At 37.5% G+C, this 26,381-nt stretch overlaps 1 protein-coding gene across 6 annotated transcripts in view; it reads right to left on the bottom strand.

Moving 5' to 3' along the window:
• Positions 1-26,381, bottom strand: part of RB1 (RB transcriptional corepressor 1) — a 228,465-nt gene that overhangs the window by 137,549 nt on the left and 64,535 nt on the right. For 5 of the 6 annotated variants that reach the window (XR_013960129.1, XM_080660113.1, XM_080660114.1 and 2 more), the window contains 5 exons: positions 18,339-18,449; positions 15,826-15,968; positions 13,389-13,466; positions 11,038-11,147; positions 445-522 (listed from right to left, as the gene is read on the bottom strand). Coding sequence is in view for 5 of the 6 variants with exons in the window: in XM_080660113.1 (XP_080516239.1) it covers positions 445-522; positions 11,038-11,147; positions 13,389-13,466; positions 15,826-15,968; positions 18,339-18,449 (520 nt within the window). In the remaining variant the exon portion in view is untranslated. The remainder of the gene's footprint in view (positions 1-444; positions 523-11,037; positions 11,148-13,388; positions 13,467-15,825; positions 15,969-18,338; positions 18,450-26,381) is intronic. The other variant, XM_080660115.1, reaches the window with a different exon arrangement.

The raw sequence follows: 26,381 nt of genomic DNA, 5'->3' as shown, positions 1-26,381 counted from the left end.
CTCAAAAAGTCAAAGAAAAAGGTTATCTTGGACAAGGGTGGTGAGAGTAGAAATGAAGAACAGTAGATGGATTCAAGAAATATTTTAGAGGTAAATTTAATAAGACTTAAAACATATTATACTTGGGAAGTAAGTGAGGATAAGGTCATAAAAAATAGTTATAATCCTTCTACGTTGTATGCAAACCAAATAGTGAAACATATTTTTAGTTTTTTATTTACTGAGATGGAACACATTCCCATTCTAGACTATATTCCTAATGACAGACAGAACTAGGTCTAATAATCATATCCTCAGCCATTATCAAAATACCGAATGCAAAAAGCACTCAATATTTGTGGCATCTATATATAAATATATAATAGAATAAATAAACAAACCCAAAGTTCTATGAAGCATTGGATAAACAATTATAATGAAAATGAAGAGTAAGATAATTCATACCTAACTGGAGTCTGGGGAAGAATCACGTTCAACTCTTCATCATTATTACTTTTTCGTGGTGTTCTCTGCATTTCAAAACTAAATAATGAAAAGCAAAGTCATTCAGACTGAAAATTTACACTTTGTACTTTATGAGTAAAAAAAACAAACAAAAACACAGTATAATACGTTCCATTGCCTCATAACATGATACAAAATGACAAGTCTATAATAGAAGTGATAGGAAGCAGATAATCCAACAGTTGCATAAATAAATAAAATTATGGTGTTTTTTTAAATTCTTCAACCAAGAATATTTTTTGACTGACTTTACAGAGAGAGGAAGGGGGTGGGAGGAGAGAGAGAGAGAGAGAGAGAGAGACATCTATGTGAGAGAGAACATTACTAGTACTCAGTTGCCTCCTGTACATGCCCCAAGGGGAGATCAAACCTGCAACCTCCTTTTGATGTACCTGAGGACACTCCAATCAATTGAGCCACCAGGCCAGGGCTTTCACTATTGTTTTTAAATTGGGTTTCTTTCTAGTAGGTTTATGACAAATAGGTATAATCATTAAGGATTTTTTTGAAAGAGAAAGATATTTTCTCTACAAAGATTGATGTTCAGTGGCATTATAAATCAACTTCCATGCCAAAAAATATCAAAGCTCAAGTTTTTCAATCATTATGCCTTCCAAAACCTTTACTTTTATTTCAATAAAATTAGAAATACTTACCTGTATTTAATTACAAAATTATATAGTTTTCAGTTATATATTAAAATATTTCATGCTAAAGCCATATTAATCATACTTATGGTCATTGGAAAATTTTTGTAATTACTCTCAACCATTCTTACTTCAGGATTCTACATGACAATTCAAGAGAATACACTTTTGTATTAACCTTTAAACAAATGAACCAAAAAAGTAACAGCAGGTGAAAGGCTAAATAAAGACAGAGATCACTAACTAGTAAACGAACTGACCCTTGAATAATGTGGGTTGTTCCCTTATGCTGTGGACACACGCAGTTCAAACCTGCGTTGTTTACCCATCAATGTTGTTTTCAATCCATGGTCTGGAATCCACATATGCAGAGGGCCAACTTAAAATATACACGAATTTTGATTACACAGATGGTTGGCACTCCCAACCTTGAATTGTTCAAGGGACAACTGTATTTCAACAATTTTCTTTTGATGCTCATTTTAAAAATTATACTCATCTAAATGAGAATTAAAAGGTATGCAGGACAATTCACATTAAATTTCTATCTCAGAGACAAAAAAAAAATGGTGTTACATAATGATAAAGGAGTCAACCTAACAAGAGGATATAACACTTATAATATTTGTAAATATTATGTAACCAACATAGGAGCACCTAAACATATAAAGCAAATGTTAACAGACCTGAAAGGTAAAATAGACAGTGATACAATAATAGAAAAGTTCCCTACCATTACCCCACTAATATTACATCAATAGATAAATCATCCAGACAGAATCTCAATAAGGAAACACTGGCCTTAATTGACACATTTGATCAGATGGAGTTAAAAAATATTTGAACAACATTCTAAAGCAATAGCATATACATTCTTGTCAAGTGTACATTTGAACATTTTCTAAAATAGATATGTTAGGCCACAAAATAAGTCTTAATAAATTTAAGAGATTAAAATCATACCAAGCATCTTTTCTAAACACAATGGTATGAAACTAAAAATTAATTACATGAATAAAACTAAAAAACTCACAAATATGTGGAAATTAACATGAAACTGAACAACCAATGGGTCAAATAAAAATTAAAAGATATAAAAATACCTTGAGAAAAATGAAAATGTAAAATACCAAAGATTATGTAATGCAACAAAAGCAGTTTAAAGATGAAATTTGATAGGAAAAATACCTATTTCAGGTAAGAAGAAAAGTCTCAAACAACCTAACTTCATACCTCAAGGAACCAGGAAAAAAAAAGCCTAAAGATAGTAAAAGGAACAAAAAAACAAAGATCAGAGCAGAAATAAATAAAGTAGAGACTAAAAAGACAATCTATATATATAAAAGCTTAAGCAACCGGCCAACTGGCTGACCAACCAGCAGGTAGCTATGACGTGCAATGACCACCAGGGGGCAGAAGCTCAACACAGAGGTTGCCGAGCAACAGCAACTTTGCAGAGTGCCCTCTGGGACCCCTCAGGGGATGTCAGACTGCCGGTTTCGGCCCAATCCCCGCAGGCCAGGCCGAGGGACCCCACCTGCTGGAGGGACTCCACTCACTCCGCAGACACACTTCGAGCCGCGGCACTGCCCCAGGCGTGGCCAGCCGGGAAGGGACCACGGGAGGTTGACTCCAGGGTGTGTACGGCCCATCACCCAGTCCTGCCCTGCCAGCCACCTTCTAATTAATTTCCTTTTAATGTGCACGAATCTGTACACTGGGCCTCTAGTAGATAATATTAATAAAATTAAGAGCTGGTTGTTTAATCCTCACGCAAGGATATGTTTTTATTGACTTCTTTAGAGAGAGAGAAACAGTTGCCCCTCAAGCCCATAAGCTCCCCCACGGAGGATCAAACCCGCAACCTCCGTATGTGCCCTGACCAGGAATTGAATCTGCCACTTTTTGGTGTACAGGAAGATGCTCCAATCAACTGAGCCAGGGCAAGAGCTGGTTCTTTAAAAAGATACACAAAATTAACAAAACTTTAGCTAGACTCAACAGAAACAAAGAAAAGAGAGAGCGAGCACATAAATACATAAAATGTAGTATTAATCAAACTTATAGTCATTCAAAAATATTTGATTACTCTCACCATTCCTCATCTCAGAAATGAAAGAGGACATGATGCAACTGATACCACAAAAGTACAAATATATCATAAGATAACTATAATCAATTACACACAAAAATTGGACAACTTAGAAGAAATGGATAAATTCCTAGAAACATACAACCTTCCAAGACTGAATCATGAAGAAATAGAAAACCTGAATAGATCTATTACTATTAAGGAGACTAAATCAGTAATTAAAAATATCCCAACAAATAAAAGTCCAGAACCAGAGAACTTCACTGGTAAATTACATCAAACATTCAAAGAAAAATTAATATCAGTCCTTCTAAAACTTTTTTTTAATAAAAATTAAAGATATAAAAATACCTTGAGAAAAATGAAAATGTAAAATACCAAAGATTATGTAATGCAACAAAAGCAGTTTAAAGATGAAATTTGATAGGAAAAATACCTATTTCAGGTAAGAAGAAAAGTCTCAAACAACCTAACTTCATACCTCAAGGAACCAGGAAAAAAAAAGCCTAAAGATAGTAAAAGGAACAAAATAACAAAGATCAGAGCAGAAATAAATAAAGTAGAGACTAAAAAGACAATCTATATATATAAAAGCTTAAGCAACCGGCCAACTGGCTGACCAACCAGCAGGTAGCTATGACGTGCAATGACAACCAGGGGGCAGAAGCTCAACGCAAAAAAAGAGGAGGAGTGAACTCTTCACAATCCATTTTATAAGGGCTGCATTATTAGTCAGATACCAAAACCAGACAAAAATGCCACACACAAAAAAATTATAGGCCAATATCCCTGATGAACACATATGTAAAAATCCTCAACAAAATATTGGCAAATGAAATTCAGCAATACATTAAAAGAATCATATACCATGATCAAGTGGTATTTATCCAGGGATGCAAGGATGCTTCAACATCCACAAATCAGTCAATGTGATACACCACATTAACAAAATGAAAAACAAAAATCATATGATCATTTCAACAGATGCAGAAAAAGCATCTGACAAAATTCAACATCCATATATGATAATAACTCTCAATGAAGCAGGCATGGAGGAAACGCACCTCAACATAATAAAGGTCATACATGACAAGACCACAGCCAACATCATTATCAATGGTAAAAAGCTGAAAGTTTTACCTAAGATCAAAATCAGACAAGATGACCACTCTCACCACTTTTATTCAACACTAGAGGCCCAGCACACAAAATTCGTGCGTGGGTATGGTCCCTAAGCCTGGCCTGTGATCAGGGCCATCTTCCCCAGCTGCCTGCAGCTAGCCCTGCCCCCGCTGCCACCCACCCCTGTTTCCCCGTTCGCCATCGGGTGATTGATGCCTGATGGCCGAAGGAAGGGACCAAGAGGTCGGCTGTTCCCATCCGCTCACTAGCCCTGCCCCCGCAGTGGGTGGCCATCAGGTGATTGGAGCCTGCTGGCCGGGGAAAAGGACCAAGAGGTGGTCAGTGAGCCTCATAGGGACTGGTCCAGCGGTCGTTCTGGTCATTCTGCCATTAGGGTCAATTTGCATATTACCCTTTTATTATATAGGATAGTATTGAAAGTCCTATCCACAGCAATTAGGCAATAAAAAGAAATACTAGTAAAAGGCATCCAAATTAGAGATTGAAAAGAAAAATTGTCACTATTTGCAGATTAAATGAAATTATATATAGAAAATCCTAAAGACTCCATCAAAAACCTGTTAGAACTAAACAACAAAACTCAGTAAAGTTGCAGGATAAATATCAATATATAAAAGTCATTTGTGTGTCTATATACTAAACTATGATAAGAAGAAATTAAGAAAATCATCCATTTACAATTGCATTAAAAAGAATAAAATACCTAGGAATAAATTTAACCAAGGAGATGAAAGTACTATACACTGAAAAGTATAAGACATTGATTAAAAAAAAGGTGAGGAAGACATGAATAAATGGAAAGATATTCAATGTTCATAAATCGAAAGAATTAATATTAAAATGTCAAGAGGAAAACCAAGAAGGCGGCATAGGTAAACACCTAAACTGCTGCCTCGCACAACGATTTCAAAACTACAACTAAAAGACAAAACGGACACCATCCAGAACCACAGGAAAGCTGGCTGAGTGGAAATTCTACAATTAGAAGGAAAGAGAAAAGCACATTAGACTCAGGAGCTGCAAAAGGCTGAGGTATGGAGACACGTGGGAGCAGAGAGGACTGGCAGCTGAGTGTGCAGCTGGCTTTCTCAAGCGGGAGGGAGATGGAAGCTCCCGAATGCACTGACCTCCAGTTCTGGGCAAGACTCTGGGAACGTAGACTCATTCGGGGGGAATCTGGAGTGTCAGGAAAAGAGAAAAGCACACTGAGACTCAGACGAGCTGCGGAAGGCAGAGGTCCGAGGTGCGCGCGTGCAGAGAGGACTGACTGCTGAGTGCGCAGCTGGCTTTCTCAAGTGGGAGGGAGACGGAAGCTCCCGACTGCACTGAACTACAGTTCCGGGCGAGACTCTGGGAACCCAGACTCATTCGGGGAGAAACTGGACTGTCGGGCAGCGGGTGAAACTCGAGGGCAGCTTTCTCTCAGAGGTGCTTGCAGCGATTACCGAGGGACACTGAGACCCAAGGGCCTCATAGAGCAGGGCTGATGGGAAGCCAAGGCTGTCTGCTCCGCCTGAGACTCCGCCCCATACAAGCTGAGCACAGAGGCTTTTGCAATTTTGCAAGTCTTGCCTCATAAGGGTGTCTCCAGCACAGAAGTTCTCCCAGCATAGACACAGCTGATCCTCACAGCCAATTGGCCAGGAGGTCAATTCCTCCCAGTGATTCCAACAACAATCAAGACTTAACTACAACAAGGCTATGCACACAGTCCAAAAAGGGGTGCACCAAGAGTGTCCACCTAAGGTAACTGGGGAGGCTGAGCCACTGGGCCCTTAGGACACCTAGCACATAAAGCTACTCTACCAACTCAGGGAAGCAGCCAAAATGCGGAGACAAAGAAACAGATCACAAATGAAAGAAATGGAAGAAAGCAAACGACTGGATATAGAGTTCAAAACCATGGTTATAAAGTTTTTCAAGAATTTCCTAGAAAAGGCTGATAAATTTAGCAAGACCCTCGAGGATATGAAAAAGGACCAACTAGAAATTAAACATACACTGACTGAAATAAAAAATATTATACAGAGACCCAACAGCAGACTAGAGGACCGCAAGAATCAAGTCAAAGATTTGAAATACAAAGAAGCAAAAAACACTCAACTGGAAAAGAAAAAGGAATCCAAAAATTTGAAGATAGTGTAAGGAGCCTCTGGGACAACCTCAAGCGTACCAACATCAGAATTATTGGGGTTCCAGAAGAAGAGAGAGAGCAAAATACTGAAAACCTATTTGAAGAAATAATGACAGAAAACTTGCCCCACCTGGTGAAAGAAATACACTTACAAGTCCAGGAAGCGCAGAGAACCCCAAACAAAAGGAATCCAAAGAGGACACACCAAGATACATCATAATTAAAATGCCAAGAACAAAAGACAAAGAAAGAATATTAAAAGCAGCAAGAGAAAAACAGTTAATTACCTACAAGGGAGCACCCATACAATTGTCAGCTGATTTCTCAACAGAAACTATTCAGGCCAGATGGGAGTGGCAAGAAAATTCAAAGTGATGAATAGCAAGAACCTACAACCAAGATTACTCTACCCAGCAAAGCTATCATTCAGAATTAAAGGGCAGATAAAGAGCTTCACAGATAAAAAAAAACTAAAGGAGTTCATCAACACCAAACCAGTATTATATGAAATGCTGAAAGGTATTCTTTAAGAAGAGGAAGAAGAAAAAGGTAAAGATAAAAATTATGAACAACAAATACATATCTATCAACAAGTGAATCTAAAAATCAAGTAAATAAAAAATCTGATGAACAGAATAAACTGGTGAATATAATAGAATCAGGGGCATAGAAAGGGAGTGTACTGACAATTCTCGGGGGGAAAGGGGTGTGGGGGTGCGGGAAGAGACTGGACAAAAATCGTACACCTATGGATAAAGACAGTTGGGGGGAGGTAAGGGCAGAGGGTGGGATGAGAACTGGGTGGAGGGGAGCTATGAGGGGAAAAAAGAGGAACAATTGTAATAATCTGAACAATAAAGATTTATTAAATTTAAAAAAATAAAAAATAAAAAAAATGTCAATACTACCCAAAGCAATCTACAGATTCAATGCAAACCCTATCAAAATTCCAATGGCATTTTCCATAAAAACAGAACAAATGATCCTAAAATTTGTATGGAATCACAAAAGAACCCAAATAGCCAAAGCAATCTTGAAAAAACAAAGAACAAAGCTGGAGCCATAACACTTCCTGATTTTAAACTACATTACAGAGGTAGCGTAATCAAAATAGCATGACACTGGCAGAAAAACAGACATCTGATCAAGGGAACAGAATAGAGACCCCAGAAATAAACCCACACATATATTGTCAATTAATTCATGATAAGAAGCCAAGAATTTAGAATAAGGAAAGGACAGTCTCTTCAATAGGTGGTGCTGAGCCCTAGCCATGTGGTTCAGTGCTAGAACACTGGCCCATGGACTGAAGGGTTGCGCTCAATTCTGGGTTGTGGGTAAGGGTGCATGCAGGAGGCAACTGATGTGTCTCTCTCACATAGATGTATCTCTCTCTCCCTTCCTCCCACTTCCCTCCTTTCCTTTCTCTTACCTTCTCCCTTCCTCCCTTCCACTCTCTGAAAATTAATGGAAAAAATATCCTTGGTGGTGCTGACAGAACTGGACACCTACATACAAACGAATAAAATTTGACTACTATTTTACATCATTCTAAAAAATTAACACAAAATGGAATAAAAACATGAATGTAAGACAGGAAACCATAAAACTCCTTAAAAAAAAGCAGAGGTGTTTAGAAGCTCTTCGACATCAGTAGTCGAAATATTTTTAATCTGACACCAAAAGCAAAGACAACAAAAGCAAAAATAAACAAGTAGAAGTACTGAACTAAAAAGCTTCTGCACAGTGTATGAAACCATCAACAAAATGAAAAAAGGCAATCTACTCAATAAGAGAAAATATTTGCAAATCATGTCTCATACAGGGTTAATATTAAAAATACATAAAGAACTCAATTTCAAAAACACAAATTTAAAAACGAACAGATTTGAATAGACATTTTTCCAAAGACAAACAGATGGCCAACAGGTACAACATTATTAGTCTTCACGAAAATGCAAATCAAGACCACAATTAAATATCATCTCACACCAGTTAGAATGGCTATTACCAAAAAGACATTAAATAACCAGTGTTGGCAAGGATATGGAGAAAAGGGAACACTTGTGCACTGTTGGCGGGAATGTAAATTGGTGCATCCATTATGAATAATAGTATGGAAGTTCCTCAAAAAATTAAAAATTGAGCTACTACATGATCCAGTAATTCCACTGCTGGGAATTTATACAAAAACACTAACTTGAAGTGATACCTGCACCTCCATGTTCATTGCAGCATTATTTATAATAGTTAAGATATAGAAACATAAGTGTCCACTGATGGATGAATGATAAAGAAACTGTAAGATTATATATATAAATTACAATGGAGTATTATTCAGCCATTAAAAAGAATGAAATCTTGCCATTGCAACCTTAAAAACATTACGTTAAGTGAAATGCCAGAAAGAAAAAAATACAGTATGATTTCTCTTATATATTTTCTTTTTTAATTTAAACTTTTAGATACAGAGAACAAACCAGAGGGAATGGAAGGTAGTGGGTGAACTTTTTTTAGTTTAAAAAAATGAAAATCATATATTCAATTGGCTGTTCAGCATCTTCACTTTCCTCTTCTCTAAATGTTTGATTGCTTTCTTATGTATACAAATTTATCCTATCCTAGTTTTATGAAAAATATTCAACCCCTTAAGTTGAACTGGGATTACTAGCATTTTCCTATCACTTTTCCATTTACAAAGTACTTTCATTAATATACATATATATATATAGTACAAAGTACTAGGTGTACCAGTTATAATAATGCAGATTTTTTCAATAGATGGAGTTATACACATGTTGATATATATGCGATTTGATATGTATGCTATTTTGTTGTATTGACAACAAGCTTCAAAATTTCATATGGCAAATTTTCTGAAGGTGTTATATCATAGATATTTTTACACTTAAAAATGTCGAATTTCATGCCAAAAAAAGAGAGCATTTGTGGAAAGTTTTAATTCATTACTTTATTTTGAAGAAAAGTGCTGCTGAATACTTCAGGAAGCTTATGGTGAACATGCTCCATCTCAAGATACTTGTGAACACTGGTTTAAATGCTTTAAAAGTGATGATTTCTATATGAAAGACAAAGACATCCAGGTCAACTGAAAAAGTTTGAAGACCAACAATTACAAGCATTATTGGATGAAGATGCGTGTCAAACTCAAAAACAACTTGCAGAAAGATTAAACATTGCTCAGCAAACAAATTTCTGATCGTTTACAAGCAATGGGAAAGATTTTAAAGGAAGGAAAATGGGTGCCACATCAACTGAACGAAAGACAAATGGAAAACCGAAAAGTCATCAGTAAAATGTTGCTTCAATGGCACGAAAGAAAGTCTTTTTTGCATCGAATTGTGACTGGCGGTGAAAAGTGGATTTATTTTGAGAATCCCAAATGCACAAAATCATTGGATGATCCAGGTCAACCATCAACATCGACTGCAAGGCCAAATCGCTTCAGAAAGAAGACAATGCTCTGCATTTGGTGGGATCAGGAAGATGTGGTGTATTATGAGCTTCTAAAACAAGGTGAAACGGTTAATACTGATCGCTACTGACAACAAGTAATCAATTTGAACCACACTTAGATCGTGAAACGACCAGATTGTGCCAGAAGTCACAGCAAAGTAATTTTGCTTCATGATGATGCACCATCACACACTTCAAAACCAGTTAAAGACACGTTAAAAGATCTTGCCTGGGAAGTATTAACCCACCCACTGTATTCACCAGACATTGCTCCTTCAGATTACCACTTGTTCTGATCGATGGCACACGCACTTTCTGAGCACACTTCTAAACATATGAAGAAGTGGAAAATTGGGTCTCTGAATGGTTTACCTCAAAACAAGTAAAGTTCTATTGGGACTGTATCTACAAATTACCTGAAAGATGGGGAAATGTGTAGCTAGCGATGGACATTACTTTGAACAAAGCACTTTTGATGTTTCTCTTGAAATTATGGTGTTTTCTTTGATTACAAAATCCGCTATTATTAACCGGTACACCTAGTATATATGTGACTCTACAGTAAATGCTTGCATTGTACAGATGAGGAAATTAAGACTCAATGAGGAAAAGTGAAAACAACTACATTCCAGAAAGCATGAAGGAAATACTGAAAGATTTATTCTCTGCCTTGACTTGATTGGAGAAAAATTACTTTAAAAAGATATTAAAAATCAACACAAACCTGTGCATACCAGGAGGCAAATTAATGTTTACATAGACAATACAGTACAGAAAATATTTTTCACTTGTTTAAATAAAAAAGAATAGGTTTAAATCTATGTAAACCTAAGACACTGTATCATAAGAAATCTCCATTTGTTAATAAATTATATGCTTAAATATTGTTTATCTTATTAGCTTTATAGAAAGACATCTGAAGTAATTACTATAAATGTTATTTAAAGATCATTAAGTTAAAACAAAAACCTGTTTAACCTACCTCTATCAAAACTGACCTATAGCAAAGCATTTAAACAAATATATACCATGTACAATACCTGTCTATAGGATCAGCCTGCAGAGTTTTATCATGATCCAGAAATAATCTTGCATCTAGATCTTTGTTTTTAAGGTAAATTTCTTCATATTGTTTAGAGAGACTTTCCACCTCAAAAGAAAACAATACTGATGATTATCCTTTCATGTCATTACATCTCTCAATACACAGAAGATTTAATTAAAGAATTTTTATACAATACACTTAATTTTACTACACACTGAATTCACATGCAATATAAATAAGGCATATGTGCAAGTGAAGTAAAGGAAACTGCAAATTTTCAATTCTAATTTTAATCATATTTTATGCATGCATCCCATTCATTAGAATTTTATGTAGACAAGATTCATCAATGCCCAAATCAGTACTGAGATGGAACTGTAAGATAAAAATAAGTATTATTATAACCACTTAACTGCCAAGATCCTCCAAACATCCCATATATTTTTCACTTTTAATCTACTACGCTTATCAATATAAAATGAAGAATTTTTCAAATACTGTAACAAATCCTCTTGACTATATATTCTTCCCATCTTTTCTAAATCTTTTAATTCACTCCAACGTCCTTCAGTTAAGTATGTTAGGCAAGAGTATTTGCTCAATTAATTAGACCAATTAATTTGCATGATTCCCACTCTTAGACACTTTTTCAATTGCTGGAATCTGCAATATTTTTATCAGTTCTGCTTCATAATTTTGAATCATAATTTAAAAATCAATGCACGATAGACAACTATTTGGCATGCCTTCTGTGTGCCTTTTAAGGCAAAAGTGTTTCCAACCTGAGGGGTACTAAAATTGCAGTCTAAAAGGAGTGGAAGAAGAAATCCAGTTAAGTATAAACTTTTTGTCTGCATAAATTTTTTAGGTACAACAATCATTAATGTTTAAGTTTAATAAGTGTTACTGCCCTAGCTTAGTGAAACACTAATTATGAATCATTTATTGATTAACAGCTATGAGTACTATATGCAAAATATTGGGGGAAATGTCAAATTTATCTTAAGATTTCTATTAAAATTATAACCCTTCCTTGTAGAAAAATTACTACAAGTATCCAACATTTTTTAGAGTTGTGAACAGCATATTTTTTTTATAACAAGATTCAGAAATACAACATTCGGCCCCTTTTTGCCTCTCTTCTGCCCTGTAACCCAACCTTACCTAGTTGGAGTTCACTGAACAGACCAAGCTATCACATATCACTGTGCCTTTGAATCTGTAATTTCCAACCCTCGGAAATGCCATTTTTCATAAAGCTTGCTCAGCTCAGAAATGACACAGTCCAAACAATTTTCCGCAAAACCTATATGCCCCACTTTGGACTAGGATGACCTCCTCCAAAATATTACAACACCATGTATAATACTTCTATCAGACTCATATATTCCTGTAATGTTCTATTTATTTGTCTATGTCCCACTAGCACCTTAATGACAGCAACTACAAGTTAAATCTCTGTATCAGTGATATCTAGCACAATGCTTGGCACATACTAGGCACTCAATAAATAGTGTTGAATTAATGAATGGATGAATGAATGAATGATTTCAAGAACTAACCACCAGTTCAGGCCACAGAATCAGCAGTCTAGCTATCTGACTTCACATCTTTTGGTCTTAGTGACTAATGCTAGCTGCTTTTAAAATACTGCTTTATCACTGAGTACTTGTTCTTCATCCTTTATCTGAAGCACCCTTTTCTCCACATATTTTACCTTACCACATAAGTTCTCAGTTGTTCTGTTCTCATTGAAGAGCAAAACATTTGAGGCAAAATGTGAAAAAACAAACAAGCGGATGGATGGTACACCATTAAGGTAAAATATTTCTGCAATATAATTTCAGTCATTTCAACCCAATTTACTTTCAACTACGTAGTTTTTAAAAAATACTCAAAAGAGATGCTCTGCAATACAGTAATGGCAATAAAGTTAATGGTATTAATTATGGTTCCTATGCACGAAGATGTGAAGTAAAGCAAATTCGAGTCAAATGTGATTGTATATATTTAGTTATATTTAGTATATGTGCTGCCCAGGTGAGCACTATATTTAATATTAGTGAAATTTAGAAATTCAAAAGTCTACACTTAAATTTTTGGAACATTTTAGTACGAATCAATTTCTAAATTACAAAATACTGCTTATTTATATGTTTGAGTACACGTTGAAAAGGTTTTCTTGTTTCCATGTAAAGTTGGTTCATCACAATTCTTAGATTCCTTTTCCTGAGCAAGAAGTATTTAATATACAGTAAAGTGATCTTAAGAAATTTAGACAACTATTCCCCCCTCCCAAAAGTTCCAAAACACATTAACATTTTATTAAGTTTTCTTTCAAATTACCTCTGGAAGTCCATTTGAAGCTACAATTCCAAGAGAATTCATAAAAGGTATAAAATTTTTGAAATAAACATTTTTCACCTGAAAAAGATAAAGGTACATGACCATTAAAATTTTTAAAAATTAATCTCCATCACTATCACTACAATGAAAGTGTTAACTGACATTTTGATCAATAACTTACATTCAACCTAGTGTGACATTTATTTATAATTAATTTAATTATTTACCTTTAACATTATGTGAGGCAGGTTTCAGGTCCTAAAATGGAGGTGGAGTTGGAGTTTTTAATGAAATGGGATTTATAAGAAGAAAAGCCATTGAAACCAATTTCAGTATTCCACATTAAACAAATGATAAAAAGATGGGAGGCTCAAAAATTAATCAACTTGACCAAGGTTACACAGCTAGGAAGCGGCAGAGCTGGAATTTAAACCTAATCTGCCTAAGAGCAAAGCCAAGACTCGTTTTACTTCTGCACTGCCTCTGATTTGTCCCCAAAGTATAATTTAGTCCACTTCACACACGTCATCTAATACCTAGCTTAGAGAATATTAAGTCAACTATTTTAGCATAAATTTGGGAAAATAACCTGCATTTGTAACAAAATAATTTCACATACAAAAATAATACCCAATAACTGAATTCAAAACCAAAATAAAATGTTTTGTGGAATTATGCAAATTCATGCAAAAGCATCCTGCTTTTAATATGGAAAATAAAGACAGTACTCAGAAAAACCTGAAGTTATGTTCCTGGCTATTCTACACTTGCAATATGTTGTGGAATTTTAAACAACTTACTTTCCTTCATTTAACTTCATTTTACAACTTTGAAGTCTACATTTACTAAGCTGGAAATGATTTAATATCAGTTCCTGTCTTCTACTTCACAAATAAGTTGTAAGAATTAAGCTTCTGTTAAACTTACTAGCTTTGTTTTCTAATTAATTCCCACTTAACTAGAATATTTAAAAGGTGGGTAGTTCACTAACTAATAATTATATAACCATAAATATAACTAACCAATAAATGCTGTGTAAATAACCACGTGTCAATTAATTAATGTCAATTATCACCAAAGATTTTAATTACCTATACTCTAAAAAGCATTACTATAATGATTCTAAATTATAACAAAGAATAAAAAAGTAAAAAAATGATTTACTCCTGATTTTAAAAATGAAATTTTACAAGTAGTTCTGAAACTCAGAGAATTAACAACTAGGAATTAGAAAATGGACTGAGCCATGACTGGTTTGGCTCAGTGGATAGAGCATCGGCCTGCAGACTCAAGGGTCCCAGGTTCGATTCCGGTCAACGGCATGTACCTTGGTTGCGGGCACATACCCAGTAGGGAGTATGCAGGAGGCAGCTGATCGATGTTTCTCTCTCATCGATGTTTCTAACTCTCTATCCCTCTCCCTTCCTCTCTGTAAAAAAAATCAATAAAATATATTTTAAAAAAAAGAAAATGGACTGAGTAGTAGACTGGAGTAAAAAATATATATATATGTCAACTACATTTGTTAGCTTATTAGAAAAGATAATTTGTGATTCTAGAAAAGGATATATACTAGCATATATATACATATATACACACATATATGTATCTACATAAAGTTGATACATCTGTATCTATATGTCTAATCTATTATTTATTGAAATAAAAAAAAGCCACAGTGCTAAAAACCCAGATATCTTGATAAATCATTCCAATACTTTTAAAACCCCATTTCTTCCTAGAGTTCACAGAGAAATTTCAAAGATGCAGCATTTCATATAGCTATCTGATGGTAGTGAATTGTGGACAATATAACAATGTATGAGAGAAACAGCATGGTACAGTGACAGGAGCACTGGTAGCAAGATGTCCCAGAGTCTATAGTAATTAGCTCAGTCTCTAGAAGCTTATTTACTCATTACAAAAAGGAGGCAGAGTATATTATTTATGAGAGTCCTTCCAATTCCAACATTCCAGATTCTATGAACAAGATAAGCAATTCCTGGGTATTTATGTGTACTCTTTACCAACCATTATCATCTGATGTAATATTTAGAAAGACAGTAATTATAGAAGTCTGAACAGAAATTTAATGCTGATATCACTTATCACTAAACCAAAAACACTAGGGGTTTCTTAGCAGGGTATTTTAAAACATTAGGGGTATCATAATCACAGAGGAATCAAAGAATAAATACATTTGAAAACTACTGCCTTAATGATTCACATTTCTGTGATTCCAGAGTGAGGGAGCTACTCTTTAAAATTGAAGTAGCTGAATATGAAAATTAAATTTTTGCTAAACATTTTGCTATCGCAAAAGGGTTAGCACTAATTATAAAAAGCAAGCTCATTACAAAAGAAGTATATACTGTTAGAAAGAACTTATATCTAAATCTACTTTAACTATTTTAAAGAAATCATGAAGTCAAATTACCTCATCTATATTACATTCATGTTCTTTACAGAGAACTTCAATAATTCTTGTATCATTTTCTAGTTGTTTTGCTATCCGTGCACTCCTGTTCTGACCTCGCCTTGGTGTTCGAGGTGAACCATTAATAGGTATTACAGCTGTTTCTGTAAAAATGGTAAATTAGATCAGAACAATTGCAAATTCCACTGTATAAAATAATGAAATGTTTTAAATATAACTAGGAAGGTCAGAAATAATCTGGTAACATTATGCTACTTTTAATTATTAGGCTTCCTTTAAAGGCTAACAATTTTATCTTTTTATTGCATATCTATTATAAATTATGTACTAAAAATAGTTTTTGCCATGCTCCTATTCTCTTCTGCCCCCAACTAGTTCAAAACTAAAATACTGAAATCTAAATATTAGGAAGGCAAGAAGAAATAGCCAACTTATAAAGTAATTCCAAATTATCCTACTCAGTATGCAAGGGGAAAAAATGCTTTGTCTTTTAAAGTACCTTAAAAATAATAAGCAAGTATTTATGGATTCAATTTTGAGACAGAGTATAAAAATAAATAAATTTTAAAAATTTTAGCAAATACCATAGTAAATTATGATGCTTTCAAAAGATAAGTATGTACATATTATAATGTGACACTAAATTGTGATTTCTTAAAATCTTTATATGTAGATTTTTTTAATTCCCTGAATTATTTTGAGCATTTCCAATTTAAACTGAATGTGGATTCAGCTATTACAGAGATTATAGATGACTATGTATAAAAAGTATTAACTGCCTCTAGGCCCAAACAACAATTTACAAGAAATCAAGAGGTGAGAGGAACATGTTACACCAAACCACAGGATGCATTCATAAAAAATTAAACATGGGAAACTCAACAGGATTTAATATACAAATTGCAAGGGGGGAAAAAAGAGAGAAAGATAGATAAAGGATGAACTTTTCTTAAAGTCTTTTTAAAAGCAAATAAATCAACTGCAAAGTATAATCTCATGTAGATTCTTATTTAGTCAACCAGTAAAATTTTTTAAATTACTTTTATAAGACAAATGAAAATGTGAACACTTACTAAATATTTGATGGTAGTGAGAGATCACTATTAATTCATTTTTTAGGTGTGATATAATGGTACTGTCATTATGCTTTTTAAAAAGTCTTTATCTTCTAGAGATACTAAAATTTATAAGGATGAATTATATGTAGAAATGTGCTTCAAAATAATATAGCTGGTAGAGCTGGACAGTAAAGTTAGGTAATAAATAAGTGGAGGCTTATTATATTACTGTCTACTTTTGTATTCATTTGATATTCTCCATAATAAAAAGATAATTAAAAGTGTATTATACTCAGTCAATTCAATAACTCATCCTGGTTTCTCTTTAACATATCACTTAGAGAATTAAATGTGCACTGAAATGATCCAAAAAAAAACAACAAAGCCTGTCAATCTAAAGTAACATCCTACATGAAGTTACTAATATTATAACATTGAAAATATTGAGAAAAGGCATATAAAGAAATTTTTGTAAAGAAAAATGTAAAATATATTTATTCTTTCCTATTTTTCTCTCTCTCTGTTTTACATATGGTTTCTGTTAAATGACTGCCTTGTTTGTCAAACCATGTTCAACAAATTTTCAAAATTCTGCTTCAGACTTCATTTTCCCATGAAGTACTGTTCTCACGGATTAATAAGGCTTCAGCTTTTCAGCCACTCAAAGACACTTTGAGACTTCTGTATTTTGATCTGTCCTACATTATTTTAGTATTATTAATATTTTCATCATTTTAGGAGCCAAGGAATCAGGTCAGCCTTAGTTAATTTTACATGTTTCTGTAGTATAATAATTTTGAAATCCTACTCATGATGCCACCAGAGGAAGCAATTCCATTCTATGACAATATACTCATCTTTGCTTAATGATATCTAATTAATTAGCAACAGTTACTTTTAATTAAATACATTTCCCATCTCATCACCCACTGAAATAGATCAATACACTTCATATAACAAAAAAAAATTAGTCGCATAATCATTACAGCACTCAGTAATAAAAATTTAATCTGTTCCTGAAGAAGGGACAACTCTTTCCCATGCAGTTTCAATCATATCTATGCCTTGCCCCTGGATTTGCTCTTTATTGGGAATGCCCTCCCCACAACTTACCAAAACACTCAAATCCTAACTATTTTTTTACTCAGTTCAAATGCCACCTCCTTTATATGGCCCTCCTTGCTCTTCCCCAGCTGGGAAAACTGTCTCATCTGCTGAACTTCCATAGTATTTGTTGTATTTTGGCCCAGACCACTTTCTACCATATACTCTAATTACTTGCTTACTTATCTTATCCCTCCTGCTATATCTTACACTACTTGAGGACACAATCCATGTCTGATTTATTTATTATCGTAGCCTAGGGTCTAAAACCACTTTTTGGATGTATCAGACATTAATAAACAACTACTGAATGATGAAGTAGGAGGAGCACAAAATATTTAAAATACTTACTATACGGTTCTTTGAGCAATGCAGGAGGTGAGAGTTTGATAAAATAGTCAAGGACACATAGCATTAACTGAAATGAGATCACCAGGTCATCTTCCATTTGTAATATTTCCCCTGAATATAAAAAAGATTCACATTTTAAAGTAAAGTTAGAGATTGATATTTTTTTATTTTATTATTGATTTTAGGAAGAGAGAGAAACATTGATGTGAGAGAGATACATCGATCAGTTGCCTCCAGCCCAGAAGAGGAATCAAACCCACAGCGTAGGTATGTGCCCTGACCAGGAATCAAACTCACAACCCTCTAGTGCACAGAACTACACTCTAACCAACTGAGCCACACTGGCTAGGGCAAGATTAAGATGCTTAAGTCAGGGAAAATTGTCAGAATGGATGTATCCACATACTCATTTATTCAATAGTCACTAGAGGCATGTTAAAGATTATTTTTTTAATAAAAAATCAGTCAGATTTGATATATATAAAAATATAAAGTTATGAAATTATAAATAAAGTAAAGTTTATAATGAGAATTTTAAGTTTAGATATTATTATTATTCAGTCCTTATGTCTAAATTACTTTGGTTTTTTGCTTTTTTAAACTTACTTCCAGTTTTGGTAAGAGCTAAAGAATGTATTCTGAAAATAATTTTGAAGTATGATATATGCTAATCTTTAATTCTACTTATTTATGAATCCTCATATATTTTCACTTTTAAACCCCACCCACAATATTATAATAACAAAAGCCATTAAGAAAAACAAAATTAGTGTATAATTGTAAAGTCATCTATAAATTATTTAGCACAAAACCCTGAAAGTTAATACAATAACTATATAAATACAGAACTGTGAAGAAATAAATGCATATAATAAAAACCTGAGAAAAAAATTGAACAGCAATATAAAATACACAAATCATGATCAAATATAGCTATAACATTTGATTACAGCTCTTTGTTGTACATTGTTTTTAAAAGAGAAGTTTGAAGAGGAACCAAGATGGTGGCATAGGTAAACACCTGTACTTGCTGCCTCTCACAACCACATCAAAATTACAAATAAAAGACAGAACAACTATCATCCAGAATCATGGAAAAGCTGGCTGAGTGGAAGTTCTACAACTAAAGAGGTAAAGAAGAAAGCACATTGAGACTGGTAGGAAGTGCGGAGGCATGGAATGGGCTTGCACCCAGGTGCGCTGCTTTTTTAAACAGGAGGGAGATACAAACTCCCACTTGCTCTAATTTCCAGTTCCGGGCGAGACTCAGGGGGACCCAGACACATACGGTGAGAAACTGGACTATCTGGCATAGGGACAAGAACACGAGGGCAGCTTTCTTCCAGACGGAGGTGCACGCAGTGGTCATTGTTCCTGCGCTGGGACCGCTCTAGTACAGGGCTAAATGGCAGCCATTGCTGTTTGCTCCGCCCTGGTGATTCCCTGAGACCCCGCCCCACCCAATTTACAAACCCACCCAAGCTGTGCACAGCAGCTTTTGCATATGAATGGCCTGTCCTTTCTCAGCCTAAAACATGTCAAACAGGCAGCAGCTGGGTCAGGAAGCCCCAAAGCAATCAATCCGGCGGCAGCAGCCTGCCTTGCTACCCAGCTGGATCTCATCAGGGCACATCCAAACCCAATACAAAGAAGAGGAATCTGCAGATCTCTCTGTAGCTCCTGCTGGGCGACCCCAGACAGTGGCTGACTTTGCACCTCCTTGGAGATCCAAGAGCCAGTGTACCCAGTGGTCAGTGTGAGACCATAACAGATTACAACTCTTCACATCCATAAGTGACACACTCAAGGGGCAGACTCAGTGAGCACCAAAGCCCCACTGAAGCAAGTACTGCCCCATAAGGGTGTCTCCAGCGCAGCAGTTCTTCCATTGTAGACACAGCTGGTCCTCACAGCTAATTGTCCTGGAAGTCAATTCCTCCCAGTGGTACCAACAGCAATCAAGGCTTAACTACAACAAGACTGTGCACACAGCCCACAAAGGGATGAACCAAGAGTGTCCACCTCAGGTAATTAGGGAGGCTGAGCCACTGGGCCCTATAGGACACCTACCACACAAGACCATTCAAGGAGACTTAGCAGCTACCCAATACATAGAAACAAACACAGGGAAGCAGCCAAATGCAGAGACAAAGAAACAAGTCACAAATGAAAGAAATGAATGAAAGCAAAATACTGGATATAGAGTTCAAAATCACAGTTATAAGGTTACTCAAGAATATTCTAGAAACCTCCCAGGAACTTAGTGAGACCTTCAAGGATCTTAGTGAGAATGCCAAAAAAAATGGAAAAAGACCATTCAGAAATTAAGCATACACTGACAGAAATAAAGAATAATATACAGAGATTCAACAGTAGACTAGAGGATCCCAAGAATCAAGTCAAAGATTTGAAATACAAAGAAGCAAAAAACACCCAACCAGAAGAGCAAAAACAAAAAAGAATCCAAAAATATGAAGATATGAAGAAGGAGCCTCTGGGACAACTTCAAGCATATCAACGTCCAAATTATGGGGGTGCCAGAAGAAGAGAGAGAGCAAAATATTGAAAACCTATCTGAAGAAATAATGACAGAAAACTTGCCCCACCTGGTGAAAGAAATACACTTAAAAGTCCAGGAAGCGCAGAGAACCCCAAACAAAAGGAATCCAAAGAGGACCACACCAAGACACATCATAATTAAAATGCCAAGAGCAAAAGACAAAGAGAGAATATTAAAAGCAGCAAGAGAAAAACAGTTAATTACCTACAAGGGAGCACCCATACAATTGTCAGCTGACTTCTCAACAGAAACTATGCAGGCCAGACGGGAGTGGCAAGAAATATTCAAAGTGATGAATAGTAAGAACCTACAACCAAGATTACTCTACCCACCAAAAATATCATTCAGAAATGAAGGGCAGATAAAGGGCTTCACAGACAAGAAGAAGCTAAAGGAGTTCATCACTGCCAAACCAGTCTTATATGAAACTAGAGGCCTGGTGCACGAAATTCGTGCATGGGAGGGGGTGTCCCTCAGCCCAACCTGCACCCTCTCCAATCCGGGAGCCCTCAGGGGATGTCCTACTGATGGCTAGGCCTGCTCCCCGTGGTTCTCTGCTCTCTGCGAGGCCTGCCTGCTCCACACCACGGCAATGGGCAAGCAGGCCCTGCTGGATGCTGCCTACGGCCCGCTTACCTGCTCACAGGTTGCCGTGGCTACAGCCAAGCAGGCCCTTGTCTGCTGTCAAGCTGCGCAGCCACCCTGGAGTCGCCGGTCCGGCCCTGCATGGCTCCCTAGGCCCCGCAGCAGGCGCGGCCACTGTGGGTCCGGCCCTGCCTACCTCTCCGGCCCTTGAGGCAGCCTCGGCAGCTGATGACAAGGCCCTCCCCCAGTGCAGGGGCGCAGAGGCTCCTGCCACTCCGCCCCCAACTCTGCATGTGCAACCTCCTCCTGTCCGGTCAATCCGTTACGGCGCCCCAGTTAATTAGCATATTTCTCTATTATACATATAGATGCTGAAGGGTATTCTTTAAGAAGAGGAAGAAGAAGAAAAAGGTAAAGATAAAAAATTATGAACAACAAATACTTATCTATCAACAAGTGAATCTAAAAATCAAGTGAATAAAAAATCTGATGAACAGAACAAACTGGTGAATGTAATAGAATCAGGGTCATGGAAAGGGAGTGGACTGACAATTCTCAGGGGGAAGATGGTGTGGGGGTGCAGGAAGAGATTGGACAAAGAGCTTACACCTATGGACGAGGACAGTGGGGGGGCGAGGGCCTGGGGTGGGGTGGGAACCGGGTGGAGGGGAGCTATGTGGGAAAAAGAGGAACATCTGTAATAATCTGAACAATAAAGATTTTAAAAAAAGAGAGAAGTTTGACTCACTTTCTATCTTCTTGATATGAGACTGATAAACCATTAATAACCCCAACAAAGCCCAGCCGATGTGGCTCACTGGTTTGAGCATTGACCTATGAATCAGGAGGTCATGATTCAGTTCCCAGGTTGTGGCTTGATCCCCAGTAGGGGGCATACAGGAGGCAGCCGATCAATAATTCTCTCTCATCACTGATGTTTCTATCTCTCTCTCCCTCTCTCTTCCTCTCTGAAATCAATAAAAATATATTTTTAAAAAACAATCTCAACAAATACTGATGGTGTAGAAACTATGAGAAATAAGTAACCCTGCATCAGGTAGGTTTTGCTAGATCCATAGGAATGGTACAAAAGTATGTTTGTAATACTATACTTAAGTTATTTAAAAATACCATAGAGGTAAAGAATGATAAGAAGGTATTCTAGTTAAAAATAGTAGAGTGAAGTCAAATAAAAAGAATTTCTCTCCTCCAATTCTATATAATAAAAGGCTAATATGCAAATCGACCGAACAGCGGAACGACCGGTCACTATGACGTGAATTGACCACCAGGAGGCAGCCACTCAACATAGAACATAGGAGCTGCCCCCTGGTGGTCAGTGCACTCCCACAGGGGGAGCACAACTTAGCCAGAAGCCGAGCTCATGGCTGGTGAGCACAGCGGCGGTAGTGGGACCCTCTCCCGCCTCCATGGCAGCGCTAAGGACCCCTTGGGGGTCTTGGACTGCGAGAACATGCAGGCCGGACTGAGGGAACCCCCTCCCCCCCAGTGCACGAATGTCATGCACTGGGCCTCTAGTATTTAATAAAAGAAAAGAAACGAATATACTGGTTAAGTGCTAGCACCAATAGCAAATTTGAGATACTGACACCGAAAGTTATCATCTCTCTTCTCTTCTTACTTGGAGAAAGTGGAAACTGTTGATGAGAAAAGGGTAAAATGGAGGAAAGTAAACAACTATAGCTAACTTTCTGACAAAGATTTCAGATGGGAAAACAATTTGAATCCCAACACAATCCTGTTATGAAAACAGGATATAACTGCCACTAGAAGTGTTGTTTTATTGTTTATTCTAACAAAACTCTCAGAACATCAAAGAAACATAGCAGCCCTATCCAGTTTGGCTCAATGGATAGAGCATCGGCCCGCAGACTGAGGGGTCCCGGGTTCGATTCTGATCAAGGGCACATTCCCGGGTTGCGGGCTCAATCCCCAGTGGGAGGCATGCAGGAGACAGCCAATCAATGATTCTCTCTCATCATTGATATTTCAATCTCTCTCTTCCTCTCCCTTCTTCTCTGAAATCAATAAAAAAATATTTTAAAAAAAGACACATAGCATTCCAGATGAACTCTCCACTTTCTCTCCCTCTGACTAAAAGTCTAAAAAAAAAAAAAAAAAAGCCTGCTCTCATAGCCTTTTGGAGGAACACAAATCCTATCTAATAAAGAGGGAATATGCTAATTAACGATCACTCTGTCACAAAGATGGCTACACCCACAGCTGAGGCCAAGTTCCCATAAGGAGTCTTAACAAGCAATCAGCAGAGACCTGAGGCTATGCCCTCCCCCACCCAGCAGGGCTTGACAGGGGACCTCAAGGTGTGCTTCCCATCCTGGTGCTGGGCTAGGGGACCTCAGACTGCACTCCCCGCCTGGCAGGGCTTGACAGGGGACCTCAGGCCATGCCTCCTGCCTTGGCACCAGGCTGTGGGACCTCAGGCCACGGCCCCCACCCTTGTGGGGCTTGATGGGGACCTCAAGGTGTGCTTCCTGTCCTGGTGCTGGGCTAGGGAACCTCAGGCTGCTCCCCCCCCCCAGCACCAGGCCGGGGAACCTCAGGCCACGCTCCCCACCAGGTGGGGCTTGACAGGGGACTTCAGGCCGCGCACCCCACCCCGGCACCAGGCCAGGGGACCTGAGGCTGCGCCCTCCTGCCTGGTGGGGCTTTACAGGGGACCTCAGGCCATGCTCCCCACCAAGCAGCGCTTGACAGGGGACCTCAAGATGCACCCCCAGTGTTGGGTTGGGGGAACTCAGGCCATGCCCCCTGCCCAGCGGGGCTTGACGGGGGACCTCAGGCAATGCCCCCCACCCAGCGGGTCTTGACAGGGGTCTCAGGCCATGTCCCACAACTGGCAGGACTTGATGGGGGACCTCAAGGCACGCCCCCCGCCCTGGTCTGGGCTGGGGGACCTCAGGCCACAACCCCACGTCCTGGCGCCGGGCCAGGGGACCTGAGGCTACGTCCCCTGCCCGGTGGGGCTTGACAAAGGTGGGGATGGCCGGGTCTGGATCTAGCCCAATGGGGGGAGGGGGGTGGCCGGGTCTGGATCTCATGCAATTTTGAGGTGAATGTGGGTGGGTGGGGACTTGACTCTGGGTCCCATGGTGTGCCCCAGACTCTGACAGGAGAAAGGTTTTCATATACATTTTACTAATTTTCTTTCATCTCTGACACTTCTATTATAGAGAAAGGGCAAATAGCAATATTAAATTATTTCCTCTAATTAATCCCCTTTTAATGTGCACGAATTTCGTGCACTGGGCCAGTAGTCATAGATAAAATGCAAAGTGAGTAAAGGGAAATTTATTGACACCACATCAAAGAAAATAGAACATCAGGTCAGGGTTGCCCACATGAAGTTCTAGTTACATGGGGGGAAAAGCACAGAGATTATGCAAACATATTACAGAAAAGAAGAAATATAATCACAACAGAGAAGGGGGGGGAATCAGATAGAAAACCCAATCTGAAAGATAATCGATCAGAAGAAAATGTCCTGAGTCCTTGAACTAACTTAAAAAACACATTTTATAAAAACAAGGGGCTAGACAACCTAAGAAAAACCTGAGAACCAAATAACACCATTACAAACATAGTTCAGCTCAAAACAGAAGGCTTGAGATAAAAATAGTCAATACATAAGAAAAACACCAGCTGAGGATCCTCAGAGGGAGGGAGGGTGGAGGAGGGAAGAAATCAACTGAAGAACTTACTAGTATATGCATATATGCATAACCCATGGACATAGACAATAGTGGGATGAAGGCCTGTGGAAGGGACAGGAGTGGGGAAGAGGGGACGTTAATGGGGGAGAAAAGGGGACTCCTGTAATACTTTAAACAATAAAGATAATTTTAGAAAAAAAGAAAAACACTGCCTGGCGGGCATGACTCCGTGGTTGAGCATCGACCTATGAACTGGAAGGTTCACAGCATGTACAGGAGGCAACCGATAAATGTCTCTCTCACATGGATGTTTCTCTCTCTCTAAAATCAATAAACAGGGGAGTAAAGAGGAGAAATGGGAGATATGTGTAATACTATCAATAATAAAAAATATTTTTTTAAAAAATCAATAAACATATCCTCAGTAAGAATTTCAAAAAAACATCATATAGATTTTGAGTATTTCCGTGATATATGTTCTGTACATTGCAGTATGTGCCCACCACTCAAAGTCATATCATCTCCAGGCGTCCTCAAACTACGGCCCGCGGGCCACATGCGGCCCGCTGAGGACATTTATCCGGCCCGCCGGGTGCCGCTGCCTGTCCTGCTTAGCAGCCGACTCGTCCTGGGCCCGCAGTGCGCATAGGAATTTGTTCATAGTTTTTTTTTAAACTATAGTCCGGCCCTCCAACGGTCTGAGGGACAGTGAACTGGCCCCCTGTTTAAAAAGTTTGAGGACCCCTGAATTCTTCACCATATATTTGGCCCACTTTAATCTTTACTATCCCTCTACCCACTTCCCTCTGGCAGTCACCATACTGTTACCTATGTCTATGGCTTTCAGTTTTATATTCCACGTATGAATGAAATCATATGGTTCTTAGCTTTAGCTGACTTATTTCATTTAGCATAATATTCTCAAGGTTCATCCAAGTGGTCACAAACGGCAGTATTTTATCTTTTCTATGGCTGAGTAGTATTCCATTGTATATATTTACATCTTCTTTATCCAACTATCTTTGGAAGGACAGTTGAGTTTTTTCCATTTCTTGGCCACCATGTCTTAGTCCCTTGTTGGAGCTGTTGTTTGAAAATATCTTCTCCCAGTTGGTTGGTTACCTTTTTGTTTTGTTGGTGGTTTCTTTTGCTGTGCAGAAGCTTTCTAGTTTGATATAGACCCATTCATTTATTTTTGCCTTTAAT

This window comes from Plecotus auritus (assembly GCF_963455305.1).
Source record: "Plecotus auritus genome assembly, chromosome: 3".
Lineage (NCBI taxonomy): Eukaryota > Metazoa > Chordata > Mammalia > Chiroptera > Vespertilionidae > Plecotus > Plecotus auritus.
Note: the sequence above shows the minus strand (reverse complement) of the source record. Positions and strands in the feature narration are given on the sequence as shown.